The sequence below is a fragment of the Corythoichthys intestinalis genome, chromosome 7 (genome assembly GCF_030265065.1).
Source record: "Corythoichthys intestinalis isolate RoL2023-P3 chromosome 7, ASM3026506v1, whole genome shotgun sequence".
NCBI lineage: Eukaryota > Metazoa > Chordata > Actinopteri > Syngnathiformes > Syngnathidae > Corythoichthys > Corythoichthys intestinalis.
In genome coordinates, this window is record NC_080401.1 from 37,045,015 (window position 1) to 37,068,245 (window position 23,231).

At 39.0% G+C, this 23,231-nt stretch overlaps 1 protein-coding gene across 2 annotated transcripts in view; it reads left to right on the forward strand.

Annotated features, from left to right (window-relative positions):
* ttc39a (tetratricopeptide repeat domain 39A) overlaps positions 1-23,231 on the forward strand; it is an 81,658-nt gene that overhangs the window by 16,067 nt on the left and 42,360 nt on the right. For both annotated transcript variants that reach the window (XM_057841725.1, XM_057841726.1), the window contains exon 5: positions 21,407-21,511. In XM_057841725.1, the coding sequence (XP_057697708.1) occupies positions 21,407-21,511 (105 nt within the window). The remainder of the gene's footprint in view (positions 1-21,406; positions 21,512-23,231) is intronic.

Here is a 23,231-nt window from a genome sequence, read left to right on the forward strand (position 1 = left end):
AAATTTATAATTTTTTTTAAAAGTAGTTTTCTTTGGTCCATTTTTTTGTTTGTTTCATTAGGAAAATATAAATAGAACATATTTATCTTCTTTTGTTTTTTTTTCGATTAAAAAAAAGAAATACTTTACTATTGACTTTTAGCTGAATGGCTACCATTGATGGTAGGCATTTGCCAGTATGATATTCTGATGGTATAACCTTGAGCCAAAATATCATGGTTTCACGTTATTGCAGTTACAGCTCTAAAATGTGTTACTTTGAGTGTCTGGGTTTAAAAAAAAAAATCAAAAACTTTGTTTCCGTTGAACAGGAGTTTTAATTTTCAAAACATAGTAGCAACTTGGAACATAAGTATAAAATTAAGTTTAAAAAAAAATATATAGCGCAATTTTCGGACTAAAAGCTGCTACTTTTTTACTTCATTTTGAATCCTGCGGTTTATAGTCCAGTGCGGCTTATTTTTTTGATTTTTGTGAGGTGATAAGTAACACTTTATTTGACAGTGGCGTCATAAGACCGTCATAATTATGACATGACACTATTATGGGCATTCCTGAATGCTTATGACAGATGTCATTAAGTGTCATCCAGCAAATTATGTCACTAACTCCATTTATGTCCAGCTCGGATATTTTACATCCTTTCAAAAATTAGATAATTTGCCAGATAACCCAAAATGACATCTGTTATTAGCATTTGTCAATGCTTATGACAGTGTCATTACTGTCATGTCATAATTATAATGGTCTAATGACAGTCTTATGGCCCTACTGTTAAATAAAGTGTTTACCAAATACCTTAACTAGAAATTAATGAAACAACTGGGACAGTAACTGAAGAAAGAATTACCGCAGAACATGAATTTTGATTGTTAGTTACATCTGTAGCGCTGCAATGCATACAAGGAGGCATGTTGGACAATAACAGTGTTGACAGCAGGCGGCAGCAGAGGTTGACTGTCTACCCCAAGGGAGCTTCTTGAAGCAATGAAGCTTTGCAGCCATTGGTTCAGAGCTTCACGGTAGTTAATTTGGTCTTATGACAGTTGTGTGATGCCGCTGTCAAATAAAGTGTTAGGGGTTAATATCTTTCGATGTAAATATCCCATAATACAGTGAGGACAGCTGCGGCTTTTAGTCCAGTGCGGCTTATCTATGAAAAAATGTCGTTTTCGTGTCAATTTGGTGGGTGGCGGCTTATAGTCGGCTGCGCCTTATAGTGCAAAAATTACAGTATATTCTAAATAAAATTAAAATAAAACAGTCCTTTCAGTGAGCCTAAACCCACAGCCACACCTCAACATTATTACCATCAGAACAAAAATGATTGTAAAAATGATTGACTTGTATCATGTTTACATTATACACACACTCTCTTTCTCAACACAGACAGTTGCCAGAGAGAAACAAATACCACTTTTTGCCACCGCTAGACACACTGAACATGCTGGGGTTAACTGGTGGGAAACATTCAGTGTTTCCTAACCTTTAATTTTGTATGAATGCGAAATCATATTGGAGGTATTGCCTCCCTGGCAGCCACCCTCCGCAATCATGTTTTACATGTCGGTTGGCCCTCCTCTTTTCAGCTGCGGCAGTGTATAACTTTTTTTCCTCTAGCCGAAGTATTCCCATACCAGCGATTTCGTTTTCTTTGATGGGGGGGGAAAAAAAGTTCAGGAGTTTCACCTCCTCCAGCCCAATTGTAGCTGACTCACTGACACTGAGCAACAACCGGTGGGGGAGGGTTGAGCCTTGCACCTGCAAGCGAGGGATTTCCCCATGCATTTTTGGGACATAAAAATAGCTAAAATGACGGAAAATTTTTGTGGTTTTGAAACCTTGACGTTTTCATACCACGGTATACCTTGAAACTAGTAATCGGCAGATGTCTAGATGTTACACAGTTCAAATGGATTGGACGTCTATCAGCGTCACTGGCAACCAAAGAGTTTTTGGACAATTTTTCAGCCAACATTATTTCTAAATGATTAATCGACTATCAAAATATTCGTCGATTAGTCATTAGTCAATTATTCCCGGCTGCTCTGGTCAGGATCCTTATGTTAGTGCGTTTATTATTTCACGAGTGTTCCCTCAAATTGAGTTGCGTGCGTACGTTGTGTTCGACAGAAGACATCACAAATAACATGTTCCACTGTTTGATGTGTGATAGTCATCCCAATCTTATTATAGGCTTGCTGGAGCTACTGAGTGCTTCCTCCTCCTCCCATCTCTCATTCCCCTCCTCCTCCTTCCTCCTCTTCTCGCTCCCTCTCTCGCCAGCTGCCCAGCTGCTGCTTCTCTTGGGGAAAGACCCACCGTCTTGTTTAATCATCGTTTTCTCACACATATGAAAATGTCAGGAGAACAGCCACTGTCGAACGGGTAAGAGATGTCGATTTGGCGGCGTGGCGGGATGGCCTGTCTTCCTAATGCGTGTGACGGAGCTCAGGCATGTGGACAAACTTGCTGGGATTGTTTTACGAAGCTGCCTTGTGTCGCAGCACGGAACACCTAAGAGAGTAGTAGCGACGGCAGTGAGGCATGGTCGATAACGGGACGCTATCAACTGGTTGAGTGTGAGGATGTTGCGCAGAGGTGTGAATGAGAATCGTCTGGGTTCATTGATCATCTGGAAATGAAGACAAAATATCCAGCACAAGAGCTGTAAATGACAATGGATTAGCCTTAAGTCTGCTCTGTGCATTGTCTTTGTTGTACTTTTCTGACAATGCAGTAAAAGGAGTTCGGCTTCTTCTGGATGTTGAGGTTTTCTCGCTCAATTCTTTACTAGTCTTCCCGTTAGTACCAGTTGAGTTGGTTTTCGTGCTTCAAAGAAATGACTTGTTGTGCTTAAAAGAAATGACTTGACCTTTATGTGTATTATCCTCTTAATGATAGGTTGTTAGATACATCTGTCCTCAATTTTAGGATTCAGGTTTGTAATACAATAACAGTAGTGCTGGGCGATATGATGTATCATCATTAGGGGTGTAACGGTACACAAAAATCTCGGTTCGGTACGTACCTCGGTTTTGAGGTCACGGTTCGGTTCATTTTCGGTACAGTAAGAAAAGAAAATGCAAAATATAAATGTGCTAGTTGTTTATTACACACTTTTGTGCTTTCAACAGTAGGAACATTAGCCTATACAAAGCTAGAATTCTGCTCAAAAAGTAGCGGGTATTTAAAAATAATCCAACAACAATTCGCCTTTCAGACCCCGCGTTTTGGTCAGCTTTCTTTCTGAAAGAAAGAAGAAAAAAGAAGTTCTGTGCTAAAGAGAAAAGCAATCCAAATGACAAAGATTTTAACATGTATTTTACAAATGAAATGCCTTAATGAATCTTTTTTTTTTTTACTTATGAACGGTCGTTCAAAAGCTTTATTGGTGGATTTTTTCAAGTTAAAGCGCCACACAGAAATTAATGAATTTAATTGTGTAAGCAGGATGTGTGTATTATTCTTATTATTTAATTACAGGTGTTTTAGCTCATATCAATTTATTTTATTTAAATGGGCTATTATTTATTCTATTATGTGTTTGTATTTTACAAATGTGATGTAGTATTCATTTATATTGTATATAGGGCTGCAACTATCGGATATTTTTGTAATCGAGTAATCGACTGAAAATTCTATCGATTAATCGAGTAATCGGATAAAACAAATAAATTTTTAGGTGAAGAGCAATTATAAATATACATGAGAAAACAAGACACTTCATCTAATCTTGAACCATTTTCAGTCAATCAATGTCTTTATTTTCATTGTATATTGTTGAAAACAGCCAACAATTGCATCTCAGATGTAACTAGAATAAAAAAAAAGACTAATTCACTGCTTTCACTCAAAAAACCTTTAGATCTTATTAAAAAAAAATATATATATATATATACAGTGCTGCTCGAAAGTTTGTGAACCCTACAGCGATGGTCAGATTTTTTGTAAAAAAAACTAAAATAACCTTATTAAATGTTAAGTTATACCCAAATCCACAATACTGACATTCCAAATAATGGACTGAAACAAAAGGAATAGTTATATTGTCATTCTTTATTTAACAAAAGTGGTTGATTTAAGAAAAACTCAGATATCATGTGTGCAAAAGTATGTGAACCCCTTCAGCTAATAGGATATTGCGCCTCCTTTTGCAGAGATTACCTCAACCAAACGGTTTCTGTAGTGACTAATCAGCCTCTCACATCTACTTTGGGGGATTTTTGCCCATTCTTCCTTGCAGAACGCAGTCAGTTGAGAGAGGTTTGATGGGCGTCTGGCATGAACTGCTCGCTTCAGGTCCCGCCACAGCATTTCAATGGGATTTAGGTCAGGACTTTGACTGGGCCAGTCCAGAACACGAATCTTCTTCTTTTTCAGCCATTCCTTGGTTGTATTGCTGGAATGCTTTGGATCATTATCATGTTGCATGATCCACCTTCTGCCAAGCTTTAACTTCAAAACAGATGGCGTCAGGTTATGTTCTAGGATTTGACAATATTCCTCAGAATTCATGATTCCCTGGACTATGTGGAGTTGTCCAGGTCCTGAGGATGAAAAGCAAGCCCAGATCTTGACATTCCCACCTCCATGCTTCACTGTTGGGAGAAGGTTCTTTTGGTGGTATGCAGTGTTGACTTTTCGCCAGACATGGCGGTTTTGGTTGTGACCAAACAGTTCAATTTTGCACCTACATCAGTTGATGAAAACTCTTTTTAATTTAGTCTCGACAACACAACTGTTAAAAAAACAAAAAAAAAACTACTGAATTGATTGATTAGGAAATCAGGTTGAAATAATAGAAAATTCCAAAATGTTGAGGGGGTTCACAAACTTTTGAGCAGCACTGTATATATATATATATATATATATAATATATGCCTTTACGCTTGATAACACACATCACCTAAAAGTTAGGATTTTTTCCCACGTGTTTCAATTGAATTTCTATTTGTGTCAAGCCATTTTTAAGTTTTAGTTAAGTTTTAAGTTAGTCTAAACTGTAAGTCCCGATAGGATTTTGAGTTTTTGCAGTGTTCAAAATAAATGTATGATACAGGCTGTATTGGAGCACATTAGGGACTAGTGCTACTTGGTGTTTTATCCAGCAATGACTACTGAGCTAAAATTGATAGTTAGCGTTATTGAGTTTTTATTTTACACCCTCATCACTCCACAACACTATGTTATGTTAAAGCCTGTATGTAAGACACGTTAGCCACGCATCGAAAGTGGTCATAATTAATAGAAACCTAGCCCTCCGCAGGGCTAACGTTACGTGAGCTAGTGACAGTAACGTTAATCTTATTTATTAGCGTTTAGCGCTCTTTATTAGCGCTTAGCGCTCTACTGCTTTAAGATGGCGGCTGTTTCCTAACGCTGCCCAGACACGGCCGAGTCTGTCATTTCGCATCTAGTTCAACATACATGTGATCTCTATGAGACTCATCAGATGCTACCTGCTACCAACGTAGCATCGTGCAGGCTAGTATTTAGCAACGTCGGCGTCGTTTGTGGCGGCTGTCGGCTGCAGTAAGTTTTTTTTTTTCCCTTCCTCCTCTCCGCACGTGACAGTGCGTTGTCCCGCATTAAAAGTAGTCCGAGCAAAACGTGATGCTTAGAGCTGTCAAAATAAACGATTACTCGAGGTGAATAAAATTAACTCGAGGTGAATAAAATTACTTGGATCAGTTTTTAAACTCGAGTTACTCAAGTTGCTCGAGTACTCGTTTCAGCTCTAATTGTATATTTTATGTTGTATTACTTTAGTTCCTATGTGAATATTAGTTCCTACTTGTTTTGTTGTGGTGGGAGGGTTTTGTATTGAACACTGGGCCGTGTTGGTTATTATTGTAGCAGAGAAGATAGCAGTAAATCAACAGACAAGTCAACCGTGCCCCGATCTACCACTCAAGAGATCTGATGCACTCAAAAAGTGGGTTACGATTGCATATTAGTTTGAAAATCGACCGGATCCACCGTATTTTTACACGAGTGACTTCCGGTCTGCCCGATCCTAGCTACCGGTAGTAGTATTGACGCAGGAGGGTCGCGTGTTGCGTCAAATAATAAACTCTGCCGTTCTTTTTGCGTGTGTTGTGTTGAGCCGCTTCTGGGACGCGTCTAACAGGCCGCCGCACTGCAACTGGTGTGCATTGGCTGATTGACTTTAACGCCTGCGTTCTCGCGGCGGCTACGTTGTCGCACCGTTGAGGTTTTTGGGTTATACTGTCCTACCATGTTGGTCCTCATTATAGCAGAGAAGACGGAGTAAATATAATCTACACAAGGAAACCCGATCGACTCACAGCCTCGTAAAGTAAGGGTTACATTACGTGAGAAACTCGTTCGGTACGCCTCCGTTCCGAACCGAGCACCACGTACTGAAACGGTTCAATACAAATACATGTACCGTTACACCCTTAATCATCATAAATTCCTAGTATGGTCAGTTTTAATAATACATTAAGAAATACACTATACTCAATACTGCAGTTCTGATCATTCTTAAATCGTTTTTTGCGGAACGACGGCTTGAAGTACTTATACAGCAAACCAGTGGTGTGATAAATCACAATGCAAGCATATGGTGTAAAAAATAAAAAACATATCATTGGCTGCTATTGATGGTGATGGATGTCCAAAACATTTGGACTAGGAGAGTTTGGATGGGTGGGCTGCCATCCCAGAACCCAACCAGTTTAAATAGATTAGACCTTTTTTTCATCAAACAATTAAAAATACAGTGGTACCTCGACATACAATCGCTTCGACACCTGACGGAAAATTTGACTCGCCTTTTGTGTCTATATCCGACGACATGCTCGAAATACTACGATTTATGACATCGCCGGAATTTCTTTGTTTTCCCGCAAGACGGACGCACGGCGGATTTTCTTGTGAGAGAAATCAACATGGGTTCCAAGAATGTTAATGCAGGTGGTGCAAAAGGGAAACTATTGAAATGAAGATGCAAATGATAAAAAAATTCAAAAGTCCGTGAACTGGCCCGACAATACTGCCGTAAAATGTCTACAATTTCGACGGTCCTCCTCCGACCTCCGTTCGCCAGTCTTTATAGTTAAGGTGACAATTATTATTATTGTAACATCGCCAAAAAATCGCCAGCTTCGTCAGGTTTTTAATCATTTATTTCAAAATTTGTGCAGCACAACATGCCTACTGTCCGCCGCAGCCAAACATGAAAAGTGAAAGTAAAAGGTCTTCTCACACTCTGGTACGTCAGCCACGCGTTGCGTTCAGGTACACCACACAAAACACATCAGCCACATTAGAACCCGATTCGTTACATTATTATTATTCATATTGCTATTATTATGTTATTATTCTGATTTTTACTCATTATTTACTTGTTTTTCTCTGTGTAATTGCTATTTGCAATAGTACCAGCAGTAATGTTTTGGGCTGTGGAACAAATTAATGGAATTATAATATATTCTTATGGGAAAATCCTGCTCGACATACAACCATTTCGATTTCCAAACAAGGTCCTGGAACGAATTAACTTCGTATGTAGAGGTACCACTGTATACTAATTGGTATCATATTGTTAACTTACCCATATCGTAATAAAATATTTTTTTCTAAATTGCCCAGAATTATTTTTAATGATAGCACATATTTTAGGAACTCTGCATGCACCTAAAATTAACTGTTATTTGTTCTTGGGGGAAAAAATTTGTTTCTGATTTGACATCAGCAGTGAGGGCACCTTTGGCAGTTTCATTATTGTAACAAAAGTAAAGCTGTGCAGTTCCTAAAATGCCCTGCACCGCACAATACAATGTTTATTCTTATGGATCATGTTTGTCGTCTTTACCTGTGCTACATTATGTGTCAAAGGTGAATGTTGGTGACTTAAGCCCCTTTCAGAGTTACAGTGCCTTGCAAAAGTATTCGGCCCCCTTGAATCTTGCAACCTTTCGCGACATTTCAGGCTTCAAACATAAAGATATGAAATTAAATTTTTTTGTCAAGAATCAACAACAAGTGGGACACAATCGTGAAGTGGAACAACATTTATTGGATAATTTAAACTTTTTTAACAAATAAAAAACTGAAAAGTGGGGCGTGCAATATTATTCGGCCCCTTTACTTTCAGTGCAGCAAACTCACTCCAGAAGTTCAGTGAGGATCTCTGAATGATCCAATGTTGTCCTAAATGACCGATGATGATAAATAGAATCCAAATGTGTGTAATCAAGTCTCCGTATAAATGCACCTGCTCTGTGATAGTCTCAGGGTTCTGTTTAAAGTGCAGAGAGCATTATGAAAACCAAGGAACACACCAGGCAGGTCCGAGATACTGTTGTGGAGAAGTTTAAAGCCGGATTTGGATACAAAAAGATTTCCCAAGCTTTAAACATCTCAAGGAGCACTGTGCAAGCCATCATATTGAAATGGAAGGAGCATCAGACCACTGCAAATCTACCAAGACCTGGCCGTCCTTCCAAACTTTCTTCTCAAACAAGGAGAAAACTGATCAGAGATGCAGCCAAGAGGCCCATGATTACTCTGGATGAACTGCAGAGATCTACAGCTGAGCTGGGAGAGTCTGTCCATAGGACAACAATCAGTCGTACACTGCACAAATCTGGCCTTTATGGAAGAGTGGCAAGAAGAAAGCCATTTCTCAAAGATATCCATAAAAAGTCTCGTTTAAAGTTTGCCACAAGCCACCTGGGAGACACACCAAACATGTGGAAGAAGGTGCTCTGGTCAGATGAAACCAAAATTGAACTTTTTGGCCACAATGCAAAACGATATGTTTGGCGTAAAAGCAACACAGCTCATCACCCTGAACACACCATCCCCACTGTCAAACATGGTGGTGGCAGCATCATGGTTTGGGCCTGCTTTTCTTCAGCATGGACAGGGAAGATGGTTAAAATTGATGGGAAGATGGATGCAGCCAAATACGGGAACATTCTGGAAGAAAACCTGTTGGTATCTGCACAAGGCCTGAAACTGGGACGGAGATTTATCTTCCAACAAGACAATGATCCAAAACATAAAGCCAAATCTACAATGGAATGGTTCAAAAATAAATGTATCCAGGTGTTAGAACGGCCAAGTCAAAGTCCAGACCCGAATCCAATCGAGAATCTGTGAAAAGAGCTGAAGACTGCTGTTCACAAACACTCTCCATCCAACCTCACTGAGCTCGAGCTGTTTTGCAAGGAAGAATGGGCAAGAATGTCAGTCTCTCGGTGTGCAAAACTGATAGAAACATACCCCAAGCGACTTGCAGCTGTAATTGGAGCAAAAGGTGGCGCTACAAAGTATTAACGCAAGGGGGCCGAATAATATTGCACGCCCCACTTTTCAGTTTTTTATTTGTTAAAAAAGTTTAAATTATCCAATAAATTTTGTTCCACTTCACGATTGTGTCCCACTTGTTGTTGATTCTTGACAAAAAAATTAAAATTTTATATCTTTATGTTTGAAGCCTGAAATGTGGCGAAAGGTTGCAAGGTTCAAGGGGGCCGAATACTTTTGCAAGGCACTGTATATCCCCGGTAAATTCCCGTGTAAGGTAACGTGGGATTTAATCGTGTCATAGCTTTCAGACATGGGGAGATACCCCGGGAATAATGCGGGTTGGACATTTTCACAGATTTGTCCCGTGTTGCCGACTTGGCGCTCTCTTTGCGGGTAGGGCGGCTGGCGTGATTTATAACCCGGACATTACGTCATTTTTGGTCGGCATCAGCAACAAAATAAACCACACATTTCCAAGGATGGATGATGGACTTTCTTCCTCGGCTTTACGATCCAGTAGCAATTTAAATTCGTTATGTTTTCAGTTTAATTTAGCCAGTTTGCCATGCTGATAATTGCGATGTTTGTTTACCGCTTTTCGTCTTACTGCGAAGAAAGAAGAAAAGAGGAAATGACGATCGGCCCGCCATGCTGCAATCCGGGAATTTAACGCCTGCTTTCATACATACCACTTCCCAAGAAAATTCCGAATATTATACTAAGACGCAACTCGGTAAATGTTCATCTCCGTGTCTTTTGACCCGGGAAATTGCTTTCACACATAAGGGCTACCCGTTTTAAATTCTGGGATTTTAACGTTCAGGTGTGTGTGAAAGGGGCTCTAGGTTGAAATAGTTAACAGCAGATAGGAACGCCAAGCTAATGAGTCTTGCTTTTACATTGGAAAAACACATGCTCTGTTTTCACAATCGCCGCAAATCTGCATGGTTAAGATCGAGTTTGAATAGTGAAATTTTTTTTAGATCGATCTTTGTGATCACCCATGTCATATTTAATCGACATGATTCATATACCAAATTGTGAACAACCCCCCAAAAAGAGTCCAATGTTGACGGTTTTCAAGCGGTTTATTGCGCCCCAGGTTAAATAAACGATTAAACTAAACACACATAACAAAGAAAATTACATTTTTTGCACTAAAATACAATATATCTTTTTTTCAAGCGCCTGCTAGCTTAATGCTAATACCGTATTGGCCCGAATATAAGACGGTGTTTTTTGCATTAAAATAAGACTGAAAAAGAGGGTGTCGTCTTATATTTGCGGTCTAGACATTATACCCATTCGCGACGCTAGGTGGCGCCTGATATCATTGAAGCGATGTTCTGTCATGACAGATCTCAGCTACTCTCCCCATTCACGACGCTAGATGGCGTCAGATATCATTGAAGCGGTGTTCTGTCATGATAGATCTCTCTTGTTAGTTTAACCAGTTTGCATTATTTTATTGCAATGTTTTTCCTTATTCAGATTTGTTTCAAGACTAAGTTACAGTAAGACTTCACTTTGATGGTTGATACAGTTATCGCAATTTTGTTGTTTTATCACAATAGATTGGTTTATTTACATTTCAAAAACCAGAAGCCATTCATTTACGGATGATTTCACTTTAGTTTAAATATTTAAATGTTCAGATATTAAGATTTGAATGAGGTAAAATAACATGCTTTTTCTCTCAAATATATTGTTATAATCATTTGTTTCGGATGTACTGTAATTATTTTTTGTATTAAATTAATTTGGTGTTTAAAAAGTCTTTTTTCCAAACTTGAGTCTTTAAAAAGAGGAGGTCGTCTTATAATCAGGGCCGTCTTATATTCGGACCAGTGCGGTACATAATTTTTTTGATGCCACTGTATGAAATCAACCCATTAAAAAGCCTTTTTTTAAGTAGTAAAAGAATTGAGATAATTGTGATCCATTTTTGGCAAAATCTCCCATCACTAGTGAAAAACAAAGGTTTGCGAGCGCCATACATCACCAATCAAAGCGGCTCCTCTCATTCCCTTTCAATGTATTGCGCTCACATTTTGCATGGTGAAGTCCTTGAGTTAAAACGTACACAGCAATCTGTGAAGGGTTAATAATGTGTTCACTGATTTTATTCGCTGCCATTGACGGTAATAGATGTCCAATCGATTTGAATTGGGAGGGTGATAATAATCATTGCCATTCTTCCCTGACATCTATCTCTGTCAGTGGCAATGAATTAGTTAAGTGGGTTTGATGCACGTCATTGTCATATTCATGAATTAAATGGATCTTCTCAAATTCAGCTTAATTCCGTTAAATTGCTTTTTACAGTTCTGTACGATAAGATAATTGTATAATTTTCCCAAAGGTTAGATGTGATACTGGCTGACGCAACATATAACTTAGTTACAGAAAGTAAATTGTAGATTTTTGTGTTATTACCGTATTTTTCGGATTATAAATCACAGTTTTTTTTCATCGTTTGGCTTGGGGTGCGATTTATACTCTGGAGCGACTTATGTGTGAAATTATTAACACATTATTATATTATTTCACATGTTATTTTGGTGTTTTGGAGTGACACTGATGGTTTGGTAAACTTGTTAGCATGTTCGTTATGCTATAGTACAGGGGTACCCAAACTACGGCCCGCGGGTCGGATACGGCCTGCCTCCACATTTGGTCCGGCCCCCTGAACAATACCAGAGACCATTTTGATTTTTTTTTTTTTTTTCAATAGTGTTATTTATTTCCTGGCTTTTTTCTGTGAAAAACCCAGAGAGGGTTATTTGGTTATTAATTATTTTTAATTAATAGTGTTATATTATATTATATTATATTATTATTATTTTTATTTTTGTTTTATTTACTTTTGTTCCGTGAAGAATCCAGAAAGGGTTATTTGATTGTGGTTTTCTGAAAAACAATAAATTTTTACATTTAGGAATAGGCACTCCTGCAATCGTCACACCTTTTCTGTTACAAACTGACCCCGGCCCCTCATCAGAGAAGGGAAAAGTTTGGGGACCCCTGGACCCCTGGATACTAGGTATGTTACGTTAACATACCGGCCACGTTCGTATTTCGTTGTTTATGCATCATGTAACATTATCATACTGTACACTTATTCAGCATGTTGTTCTCTGTTGTATTTTTATTTTAAATTGCCTTTCAAGATGACATATCTGTTCTGTGTGTTGGATTTTATCAAGTAAATTTCCCCCCAAAATGCGACTTATACTCCGGTGCGACTTATATATGTTTTTTCTTCTTCGTTGGGCATTTTTCGGCCTGTGCGACTTATACTCAGGTGCGACTTATAGTCCCGAAAAATACGGTGACATGCGAAAGGCTATATAATTAAACTTGAATGGTTACAGTCCAAATAAAACAGAATATAGGATTTAAATGAAAATAAGGTTAATGGTTGATTTGAAACTGAACTAGTCTGTGGTTAAGTCCTCTACGCAGCTTTTCAATTGCTCATACTGTGCTATAATGCATTTTTTAGTCTAAGAGTATACTCGTGTTTGGGAGATGAGCGGAATTATTTCTTTTTGAGTAATGAATCAAATCTGTGATTATCCTGTGCATCCGTTTTAGCAGGACATATAAAAACCCTTTGTTTGAACAGCTTAATTGAGAGTTTGCCTCCTTGCCTCAAAACAAATATGTATTGTGAATGATTTGATGGCATCTGGTGTGGCGAATTCGCTCGGAAATAAATATTTTATTGGAATTGTGTTAGTTCTACTTCTTGAAAAATAACAAAATGTTCCTAGTTACATTGTGATTTTAGATTAATTTAAATAGATTAGATTGAATTTCAGATTAGTGTTTTGTCAACAGGGATTGTCCAACATTTTTGTCAAAAATTTGTCAAGGCGAGCACATGACAGCTGTATTGTCAAACTATTACGAGACCCTGTGGATGAGAACATTGTCATACAGTATGTGGAAAAGACCCCTCATTTATTGCATTTATTCTTGTTTTAATTTGGTCGGTTCAACCAGCTGCTGGTCATATGGTGAGCACAGCAGTCACCCGCATGTCATTAGCCAGTGCTGCGCTAGTGTACACTCTCCTGGGTGTGTGTTTGTGTGTGTCCTTGTGTCTGTTAATTGGCAGGAATGTATAGTTAAATTAGTCATTGCTGTTGCACAGCTTAGCGCTTTTAGCTGACTGAGCTTTTCTATTCTTCTCCAGTGGTCTGATATGTCTTGAATGAAGTCTTACCTAGACTGATTGTTTTCTATTGTTCTTAACTTCAGGACTATTTTCCAAGATCATGTGGTCAGTACCAACAACGCTGTGGTTTGTAGTGTCTAAGCACAACATTATTAATTACAAGCAGGCCTTGAAACGCTTGCACTGTAAAAACATCAACAAAAAATTTTGTCATTTACAGTAAAGTGCCAGTAGGCTGTGGTTGGCAGAATATTACTGTTGAACCAACAGGAAAACCATAAAATTCACGTAAAAAAGATAAAGCGCTTACATAACTAATAATTTTACTAAATTCAATTTTGAAATTATTTTATTCTGTGATCCAAATTCAAGCAGTTTTGTGTTGACGTCACTAAATTCATTTTCTCGTTCTTCCCGTTTACAACTGGGATTTGAACTCAGGTCGTCATTTTGGCAGTCGAGCGTGCCAACAACGTTTTTTTCAAGGCATAGACTTCACCATCAGTTGACAAGACAGCTCACACAAACGTCGCGCCACGCCTTCTCGTTGGGGGCCGACCTAGGCAGAGCGTTTGACTTTCACTGTGATAAACCCTAAACCAGGGGTGTCTAAACTTTTGCAAAGGGGGCCAGATTTGATGCGGTAAAAATGTGGGGGGCCGACCTTGGCTGACGTCCATTACGTAGAACAATATATTTCAGCAAATTTTAGCAACCCATTCTATGTGTCACATTTGCTTTGTTTTTTTAAAAAAAATTTTTAATTCATAATTCCAACAATCTCGCAACTAACCTTTGTGGGGTTCTCTTTCGACTCTCGGGCTCCTGCAAAATACTGCTGCAGTGAAATTGAACTAGCTTCAAGTTGCTTCAATTTCTCCCTGCGTATCTTCCCTGTAATCTGGTCGTACATGTCAGCGTGTCTCGTTTGGTAATATCGCCTCACATTTTGAACTCTTTAAAAACAGCGACTGTCTCTTTGCAAATGAGGCAGACACATTTGTTGTGTATTTTAGTGAAGAAATAGTCCAATTTCCACCTATCCTTGAAGCGTCGGCCGTCGCAGTCAACTTTTTTTGTTGATTGTCGCTATTTTAAAAAATTGGAGGCAAAGGATCACACGGGGTAATGTTGCTTAGAGTGCTGCTGCCTTTTAATGGGTCAATGAGGAGCAGCATTTAGTGTGTAAGCTACTTCATATGCTGCTAGCTGTACTGCTGACCAATTTATTAAGTGTGTGCGGGCCAGACGTTATTGATTTTATAACAGAGGCTGGGGGCCAGATGAAATTTGACCAAGGGCCGCATTTGGCCCCCGGGCCAGACTTTGGACATGCCTGCTCTAAACACATGATGCATTCAAACCCCTATTTAGGTGGAAAAAGGACGAAAGTTTTACTGCATATAAGCAGGCAGGAGTGTCTCAATAGTGATTTCGTCAAGGATTCAAGGAAATTATTATATAAAATAGCCCCATGCATGCACCTTGAAACGTTATGAAAAAAATGGATGGAAAAATTTGTGTAATTTTAGCTCGAAATAATTACAGAAAACGAATGATAACTGCCTATTTTTTTGCTTTTAACCAAGAGTCTAGACTGTTCTATGTTCATATCTGTAGAAATTCAGGGATCTACGCCTTTATTTACAAGAATTTTCAACTTCAAAAGCTCTTTGTTTTGTGATGGCCGCCATGTTGTATCCATTCACAGTGGCGTAAGTTTACATTCAAATGATCTGGTGATTTTCGGCCAACTGCCAATTTTTTGGCAAAAAAATTAGTAATTTAGACATTTCTGCGTCCATACAAAAAAAAAAAAAAAATCGCCTTTGACGTGTTTTATTCAATGTATTTCAATCTAAAAACGACCAGGGCCAGATAGCCGGCAAGACGTGCCTCCATGCTGAGGCAATAGTAACATCGGAATTAAACCTAAATAAGTTGTGATTGTATGTAGAAAAATGTAAATTTTGCCTTTCTTTAGTAAAATTAAGATGATTCTGCATGCTTTACTCAAGTATTAAGTTTCTGATGTGAAAATTGAGTGATTAACTAGTTGTTAAAAACTTGCACTAAATTAAAAAAAATTAAGTTGCCATTTGGGCAAAAACGTATATGTTAAATATTGCTATTGATCCGGAAAATATAGGTGATTCTTGCTGCATTTGGTGATTTTTGTGCATCTAGCGTAAAATTTGAAAATGTTATAGCCATTTTGTTTTGTAATACTTGTATAAAAAATAATGAATCGGGATTTTATTAGTAAACAACTTTGAATTTTTTGATGTCGCTGCTGATGGAGACTCATATATGCCTAAGGGAGGTGCTTGTTTTGGTTTTAGGTCGCTAGCGGTTTTGGTTTTGAACATATTTAAATTTTAAGGTTTTGAAAATAGGCCCCCTACGGATCGTCCCCGTGTCCCGTCAACTGATAGCAAAGTCTATGTATAATGTTAGGAAAATCTGTCTCTCCAGCAACTTAAGACAGGTTACCGATAGCTGAAGTGAGACCCAGATGTTGGCTCAGTAGTTAGCATGCTCATCACACTTATCAGCCCCCTCACATGGTGTGCACAGGTAAACATAATTAACATTAGTACCACTACGTTCTAAGTGAGCATAAGCGTGTTTCTTGTTGTTGTTTATTCTCCTCTTCTGCCTGCTTCTTTCCTTTCTGTCCCGCCATAACCCCTTCCTGTTCGCTGCTTTCTCCTAATAAATAAAACATAATGAACAACCACAATGGGAGTATATCAAACTCACATGCGATACATGAAAACTGTTGGGACAATAAGGACACTCAGATTCCTATTTTCTGTGTCTAAGTTGCTGAACAGGACAGGTTTAAAAAAAATTTAAAAAGTAATCAGCACGCTCAACTGCCACAGTGACAATATGGTCTTAGCCTTTCTTTTCATTCTTGGTTCATACAGTATTTTTAATGTGTTCTCTAAGAATTTGTTCATTGTACTTCATATATTCTGCTGTGTGCTGTGTAAAAATGTTTAATGTTTCTCTATTATAACTTAAATAACCTAATGATGTATCTTTTTTTAAACATACTTCGGATTTTTCATTTTTCATTGTATTTTTTAGTCATTATTTTCACTGGATAAATAATTCAGACTGTATAGGTATAGGACTGTATGCATACTGTGAATTCTGTTATATTTGTCTGTCTACATCTGTTGCTGGCAACCTGTTAATCTTACGGTAAAAATGTAGTTAATTACAGTTACAAATTACTTCTCCCAAAAAGTAATTGCGTTAGTAACTCAGTTACCTGAATGTAAGAGTAATAAGTTACTTGGTAAAGTAACTCGTGTAACCTTTCATTTTTTTTTTCATTAAAAAACAAACAAACAAAAAACATGGTAATATTGTTGTCAAAATTGCTCCCGTTATTGCATTAGTTCCCTTCTGTCTACTTTCGACATTTTTAAAACGGTTTTATCATTTAAAGATAGATTAAAGTCAATATTTTGCAGATTTAGGAGTATTTTAGATAAAAAGTTACTTAGTTTGCTTGGAAGGTTCTCTACAACAGAGCCTTCCTGAGAAGTCTACTGCTTTAAGATTGCAGCTGTTTACTAACGCTAGCAAGTCTATCATTTCGCATCTAGGTCTCAACATGTGATATCTAGCATCGTACCGTTATGTGGGTGTAGTTTGTGGGCTATCGGCTGTAGTCAGGTATTATTGGAGCCACCTAGCATCGCATTTGCAATGGCGTCACGACTTCCTGCTCTGCTCTCTCGTCTCAGTGAGTCTGTGTCGCTCACTTTCCTCGCGTCATTCAACCAACGTAGTAACACATTGTAACGCACTCCTTTACATCCTCAGTAATGGTAACGGTGTTGCCAAGATGAGAAAAGTAATTAATTAGATTACTCACTCCTGAAAAAAATAGCGCCGTTAGTAACGGCATTATACTCTAACGCCGTTATTAACAACACTGACTATTAGTATGCTAATATCCATTGCCATTGGTAGCAATAGACGTCCAATCCATTGAACTGGGAGGGTTGGCAGTGAATGATCATGCTTCAGTGCCATTGACGACAATAACCATCCCATCTATTTGACTGGGGGATATATTTTGCTGTCAACTGCCCCAGTCCAATTTATTTATTCAATAACATTAAAGTAACACTTGGTAACTTTTCAGTTTTCGTCGATTTTAGTGACGCCGGTGGACAAAAGCGTTAGTGTTTTGCCTTAAGGAAGACTACGTTTTCCATAAGAACCAGCACTGCGTTTCCCATGAGGACCAGAGCACACCCGCACAGTGTCGTAAAATCATCAATCAGTCAAAAATCAATCTACCGGTCGTCTGCAGATTGATTAAACAATATTTCTGTTTCCAGTGGCTGTGTGAAGGATGAATAGTAAAGCCTGAGTTATGCTCTCGCGTTGTGGTGACGGCGCAGCGACTACGGCGTCATTTGACATTCGATGGTTTTCCGTCTAGGTGACGCGTTGCTCTGTAATTCACCGCCAAGCCACTAGAGGGGTGTGGCGTTATGTTTGTACGGTTTTGGGGCATGCTTGTTTACTTCCTCTTGTCTAGTTTAACGGAGAAAAAAATAAACAATGCAAGATGGAACGCTTGAATGTGGATCTTCAGCTCATCAACATTGAATAAATGTTGATCATACAAATGTTGAGGCGTAGGCGATGCAGAAGACGGTTTTGAGGCGGTCTGTCCAACTTTTGATGCCGCATAGAGAGTTCTAGCCTCAGGTGGAAACCAGTTAGCTGTAGCGGCTAGCTTCAAACTGGCGTCAAGCACTGCGTTGAGCGTTTTGTCCAAGGTCAGCAAAGCCCTCCAGCCCGATTTGTTTGCCGTGTCCTACAAACGGCCAGTGGGAAGCCATAGCAGATTTCTGGCATCTATGGAATTTCCCAAGCTGCGTTGGAAGCCTTGATGTAAACGTTATCATAAAAGCACCGAGGCACTCTCAATCAGTGATGATGTATCGTGTGTGTGAACTGTTTGTTGTTGAAAATGAAAACTTCAAAGCAACTCCTTTGGCACCAAACCTGTGCTTTATTCTTCATATACTTGAAGTGTGACACGTAAATAAGTCACAGGCTCTCAGCAAACATATGTACACAATAAATGATGAAGTGCACCGACCAAAAATACGACATAAAGTGATAAAATGCTGACAGTTTTTGACCGACTGGGTCGCCGCTTCGAGTGGCCATTCGATTCCAAACACACACATACTGTACTTGTCTCGGTGGTTCTTCCATTTTTTTTATTCAATCGCTGGCTGACCTCCAGCCCCGTATTTTCAGCAATCTCCTCCCACGAATTGCTTGCCATTTGGCAATCTTCATAATGTATTGACGAGACATTGTAGAAGTTGTCGTACTTGCTCTTCGTTGATACTCTCGTTGGCTAGGTCCATTTTTGCCTGTAGAAAAAAAATTTTTGAGAATGGCGGTGATTTCGCGCTGAACCGGAAACAACAGTCTAAGCGGACCAATCATAGTCCATTTCCTCCACGTCACACGCGTTGACGTGACGCCAAGTCAGAAAAAAAAGAAGGACCCAGAGAGGCTATGGCGCAGGGTCATAAATCGGGTCTTCATTGACACCGCAGGTTTGACGCGGAAGCATAACTCGGCCTTAATACGGTAATGAATCCAGTTGTGGCTAAACAATAGCTTATGACGGTTAGCAACCATGTGGCTTAGTGTGGCTAACCCACCACTCCACCCTAGCTCATCCCAGTCAAATTGATTTATTCAATACCATTAAAGCAACACTTAGTAACTTTACAGTTTTGGTCGATTTTAGCGACGCTGGTAGACAAAAGCGGTTTTGCCTTAAGGAAGACTGCGTTTTCCATGAGTACAAGCGCTGCGTTTCCCATGAGGACCAGCGCACACCCGCACAGTGTCATAAAATCATCAATCAATAAAAAAAATCAACATTTCTGTTTCCAGCGGCTGTGTGAAGGATGAATGGTAATACGGTAATGAATCCAGTTGTGGCTAAACAGTAGCATTTCGTGGTTAGTAACCATGTGGCTACCCCCGCCCCCCACCTCACACGAACTCGTCAGCGCGAGTTCGCATCGATTCCCGTCTTTATAATGAATGGAGAAAGGGGAATGTGATGTATGCCATAAAGCAGTCAGAACATTTGTAGTTTTTTTGTGTGTTGGAGGGTTCCTGCCACCCTATTCAAAGTTAATTAGTGCCGGTGAAAGCAATACAGACTAGGGATGCAGCTATCGAATATTCTAGTAGTCGATTAATCGATGGACTAGTTCGTTCGAATAATCGAGTAATCGGATAAGGAACATGAAAAATTAAAATACCTGAGCTGAGCCTCAAACGGTATAAATTTATTTTAAAAAATGAGGATCTATGTAAAACAAAAGAACAATTGGCTAACTTACATAGAAAAAATCCACTATCTTAAATGCTATAAAATGCTTTTTTGCGTTTTTTTACAATGCTCCAAACAAATGTTTCAGACATATATTCCCACAAAAAAACGGCTAAATAAACTTATGAACTAAATTATGAATGCATTAAAAAACATTAGCTCAAACAAAAACTTAACTTACGTTGGTCTTATCAGGGAGCAGTTGGATTCAGCCATGTGAAAAGAGGCAGACCAGAGGGCAGTGTATCCACCCTAATCAATAAAACTAAATGCAAACACTTTCAAAATAAACCATTACAATGCCACTTTAATTAAACGAATACTCGAGGCAAAAAAAAATTAATTCGAAATTTTTTTTCTAATCAAATACTCGAGTTAATCGATTAATCATTGCAGCACTAATACAGACCCCTTCAAGATATAAAAGACGTGTTATTCAACGAGTTGTCAGTCGACATATTACCACAAATGTTATGAAAATATTTTATAAAGGTTGAAAAGTTACCTAGTGTGGCTTTAAAGCCGAAGGTTTTTGACGTGTGTCAGTATTGTAAGTAGGAATATTCCAAAGGTACTACAGTGGGGCAAATAATTATTTAGTCAGTTGATTTCTTTACACCAAGCGTTATACCTCTTCAAGATTCAGTCTTCCCAGCCTGGTGCAGGTCTACAATTTTTTCTCTGGTGTCCTTCGACAGCTCTTTGGTCTTGGCCATAGTGGAGTTTGGAGTGTGACTGACTGAGGTTGTGGACAGGTGTCTTTTATACCGATAATGAGTTAAAACAGGTGCTATTAATACAGGTCATGACTGGAGCCTCGTTAGACCTCGTCAGAAGAAGTTAGACCTCTTTGACAACCAGAAATCTTGCTTGTTAGTAGGTGACCAAATACTTAATTTCCACTCTAATTTGGAAATAAATTCTTTAAAAATCAAACAATGTGATTTTCAGTTTTTTTCCCCACATTCTGTCTCTCATGGTTGAGGTTTACCCATGTTGACAATTACAGGCCTCTCTAACCTTTTCAAGTAGGAGAACTTGCACAATTGGTGGTTGACTAAATACTTATTTGTCCCACTGTATGTGGTCCTTGTAACAATGGTTCAATTTTGAAGCAAATCTGGTTCGTCTCTTACAGTCAATGAAAACCAGTAAGTTAATGACAATAGACAGACACGCTTCAAAGTGCGGATGCTAAACGCTGATGAGGCGTTCATGCTGCATGCAGAAATGGAGTAATAAAAGTCCCATTTAGATGCAATCATGAGCCCTCAGATTGAATCCTGTGTAGGCGGCAGCATGGAGGAAGGGAGCGTAAACCAGCACCCAATGTATGCTCCTCATGTGAGGGTCATGTGCATGCGGTGACATGATTATTAGGATAGTTTCTTTGGTTTCAAAAAACACATTTCACTTCATTATGGCCATTTAGACAAAACTCCTTTGGTTGGAAAAAGGAAGGATTGATGTTTACTTTAATAATGACAAGCCCAGTTTGGTGAGTCACTGTTTGTTTGCTTTTGTCCATGCAGGTGCTCAAGGTCGGATTTGTCGCTGGCTCTCAAGGACTGCATGGCCGCCTTGGATCTGTTCCTCCAGAATGACTTTGAGGAAGCGCAGGCCCGCCTGAGACCCAGGTAGGAGTGAACACTGCAGCACCAGAAACCTGCAACAGCAGCTTTTCAGCACACGTGACAAGCCACACGCTCACCAGCACGTGTTTTGCACTGATAAAGAAGACATCCTTTATTTGTCCCTTGGGGAAATTTAATTAATTGTCCATGCTGCATACAATGGTCAGATAGAAATGCACAACAAGGACCTCCTTTGCAGTTGTCACAATAATATTCACGAACTAACGCACTATGGAAATTGCGACGTGAGATGTTTGCTGAGCTGAATTTACTAACACCTGTTGCTTCCACTAAAGTTAATGTTAAGTTACTGCATTGTTCACTTCTTTTCTCCTTGGTCATTACAGTCTTCACTCTTGCCTTTTATTCACCCTGGACTCTATTTTCTCTTTGTGAGTGCTGGTTTGACTCAACAACAGCTTGTCATCTATTTCATTATGTTAGGATACTAATTCTTTGGACATTAATCAGTGTTGTTTTTGGCAGCCATTTTAATTTTTGTCTTAGTCTTTTGGACGAAAATACTTATTAGTCTCAGTCATCTAGTTTTAGTCGAGAATTCTCAAAATGTTTTCGTCTATAAACTTCAAAAGTTTTAGTCCATTTACCATGAATAAATAAATAAAAAGGTTTCCAACAATTTCAAATGAACATGACAGACGAGCACATAACTGTAAAGCAGGCATGACCAAAGTCCGGCCCGGGGGCCAAATGCGGCCCTTGGTCAAATTTCATCCGGCCCCCAGCCTCTGTCATAAAATCAATAACGTCTGGCCCGCACACACACTTAATAAACTGGTCAGCAGTACTGCTACCAGCATATGAAGTGGCTTACACACTAAATGCTGCTCCTCATTTACCCACTAAAAGGCAGCAGCACTCTAAGCAACATTACCCCGTGTGACTCTTTACTCCCAATTTTCTAAAATGGCGACAATCAACAAAAAAAAAGTTGACTGCGACGGCCGACGCTTCAAGGATAGGTGGAAATTGGACTATTTCTTCACTAAAATATGCAACAACTGTGTCTGGCTCATTTGCAAAGAGACAGTCACTGCTTTTAAAGAGTTCAATTTGAGGCGATATTACCAAACAAGACACACTGACATGTACGACAAGATAACAGGGAAGATACGTAAGCGAGAAATTGAAGCAACTTGAAGCTAGTTTAATTTTACAGCAGCAGTATTTCACAAGAGCCCAAGAGTCGAAAGAGAAGGCCACAAAGGCTCGTTGTGAGATTGTTGAAATTAATATTAAAAAAAAAAATAATAAAGCAAATGTGACACAAGGAATGGCTTGCTAAAATTTTCTTAAATATATTGTTCTACGTAAAGAACGTCAGCCAAGGTCGGCCCCCCACATTTTTACCACACCAAACCTGGCCCCCTTTACAAAAAGTTTAGAGACACCCTTGCTGTAAAGTCTACAAGGACATCAACATTTTCATGATGATAATACACACTCAGCAGGAAAACACCACATTCTTTGCAGTTAATTAAACTCACCTGGACGCCAACTGTATGTGCAATGGTTTCCAAGAGTTTAAGAAGACACCGAGTCACCAGTTAGATGCTAATGCTATCGCGAACGCTATCATTCGCGTAGTTTAAGAGGGGGCCAGGCATGCCCCCCCCCCCCACCGGTGGCCGAAAAGTGTCATTGCATGTACCGTATTTTTCGAACTAAAAGTCGCGGTTTTTTTTCATATTTTGGCTGGGGG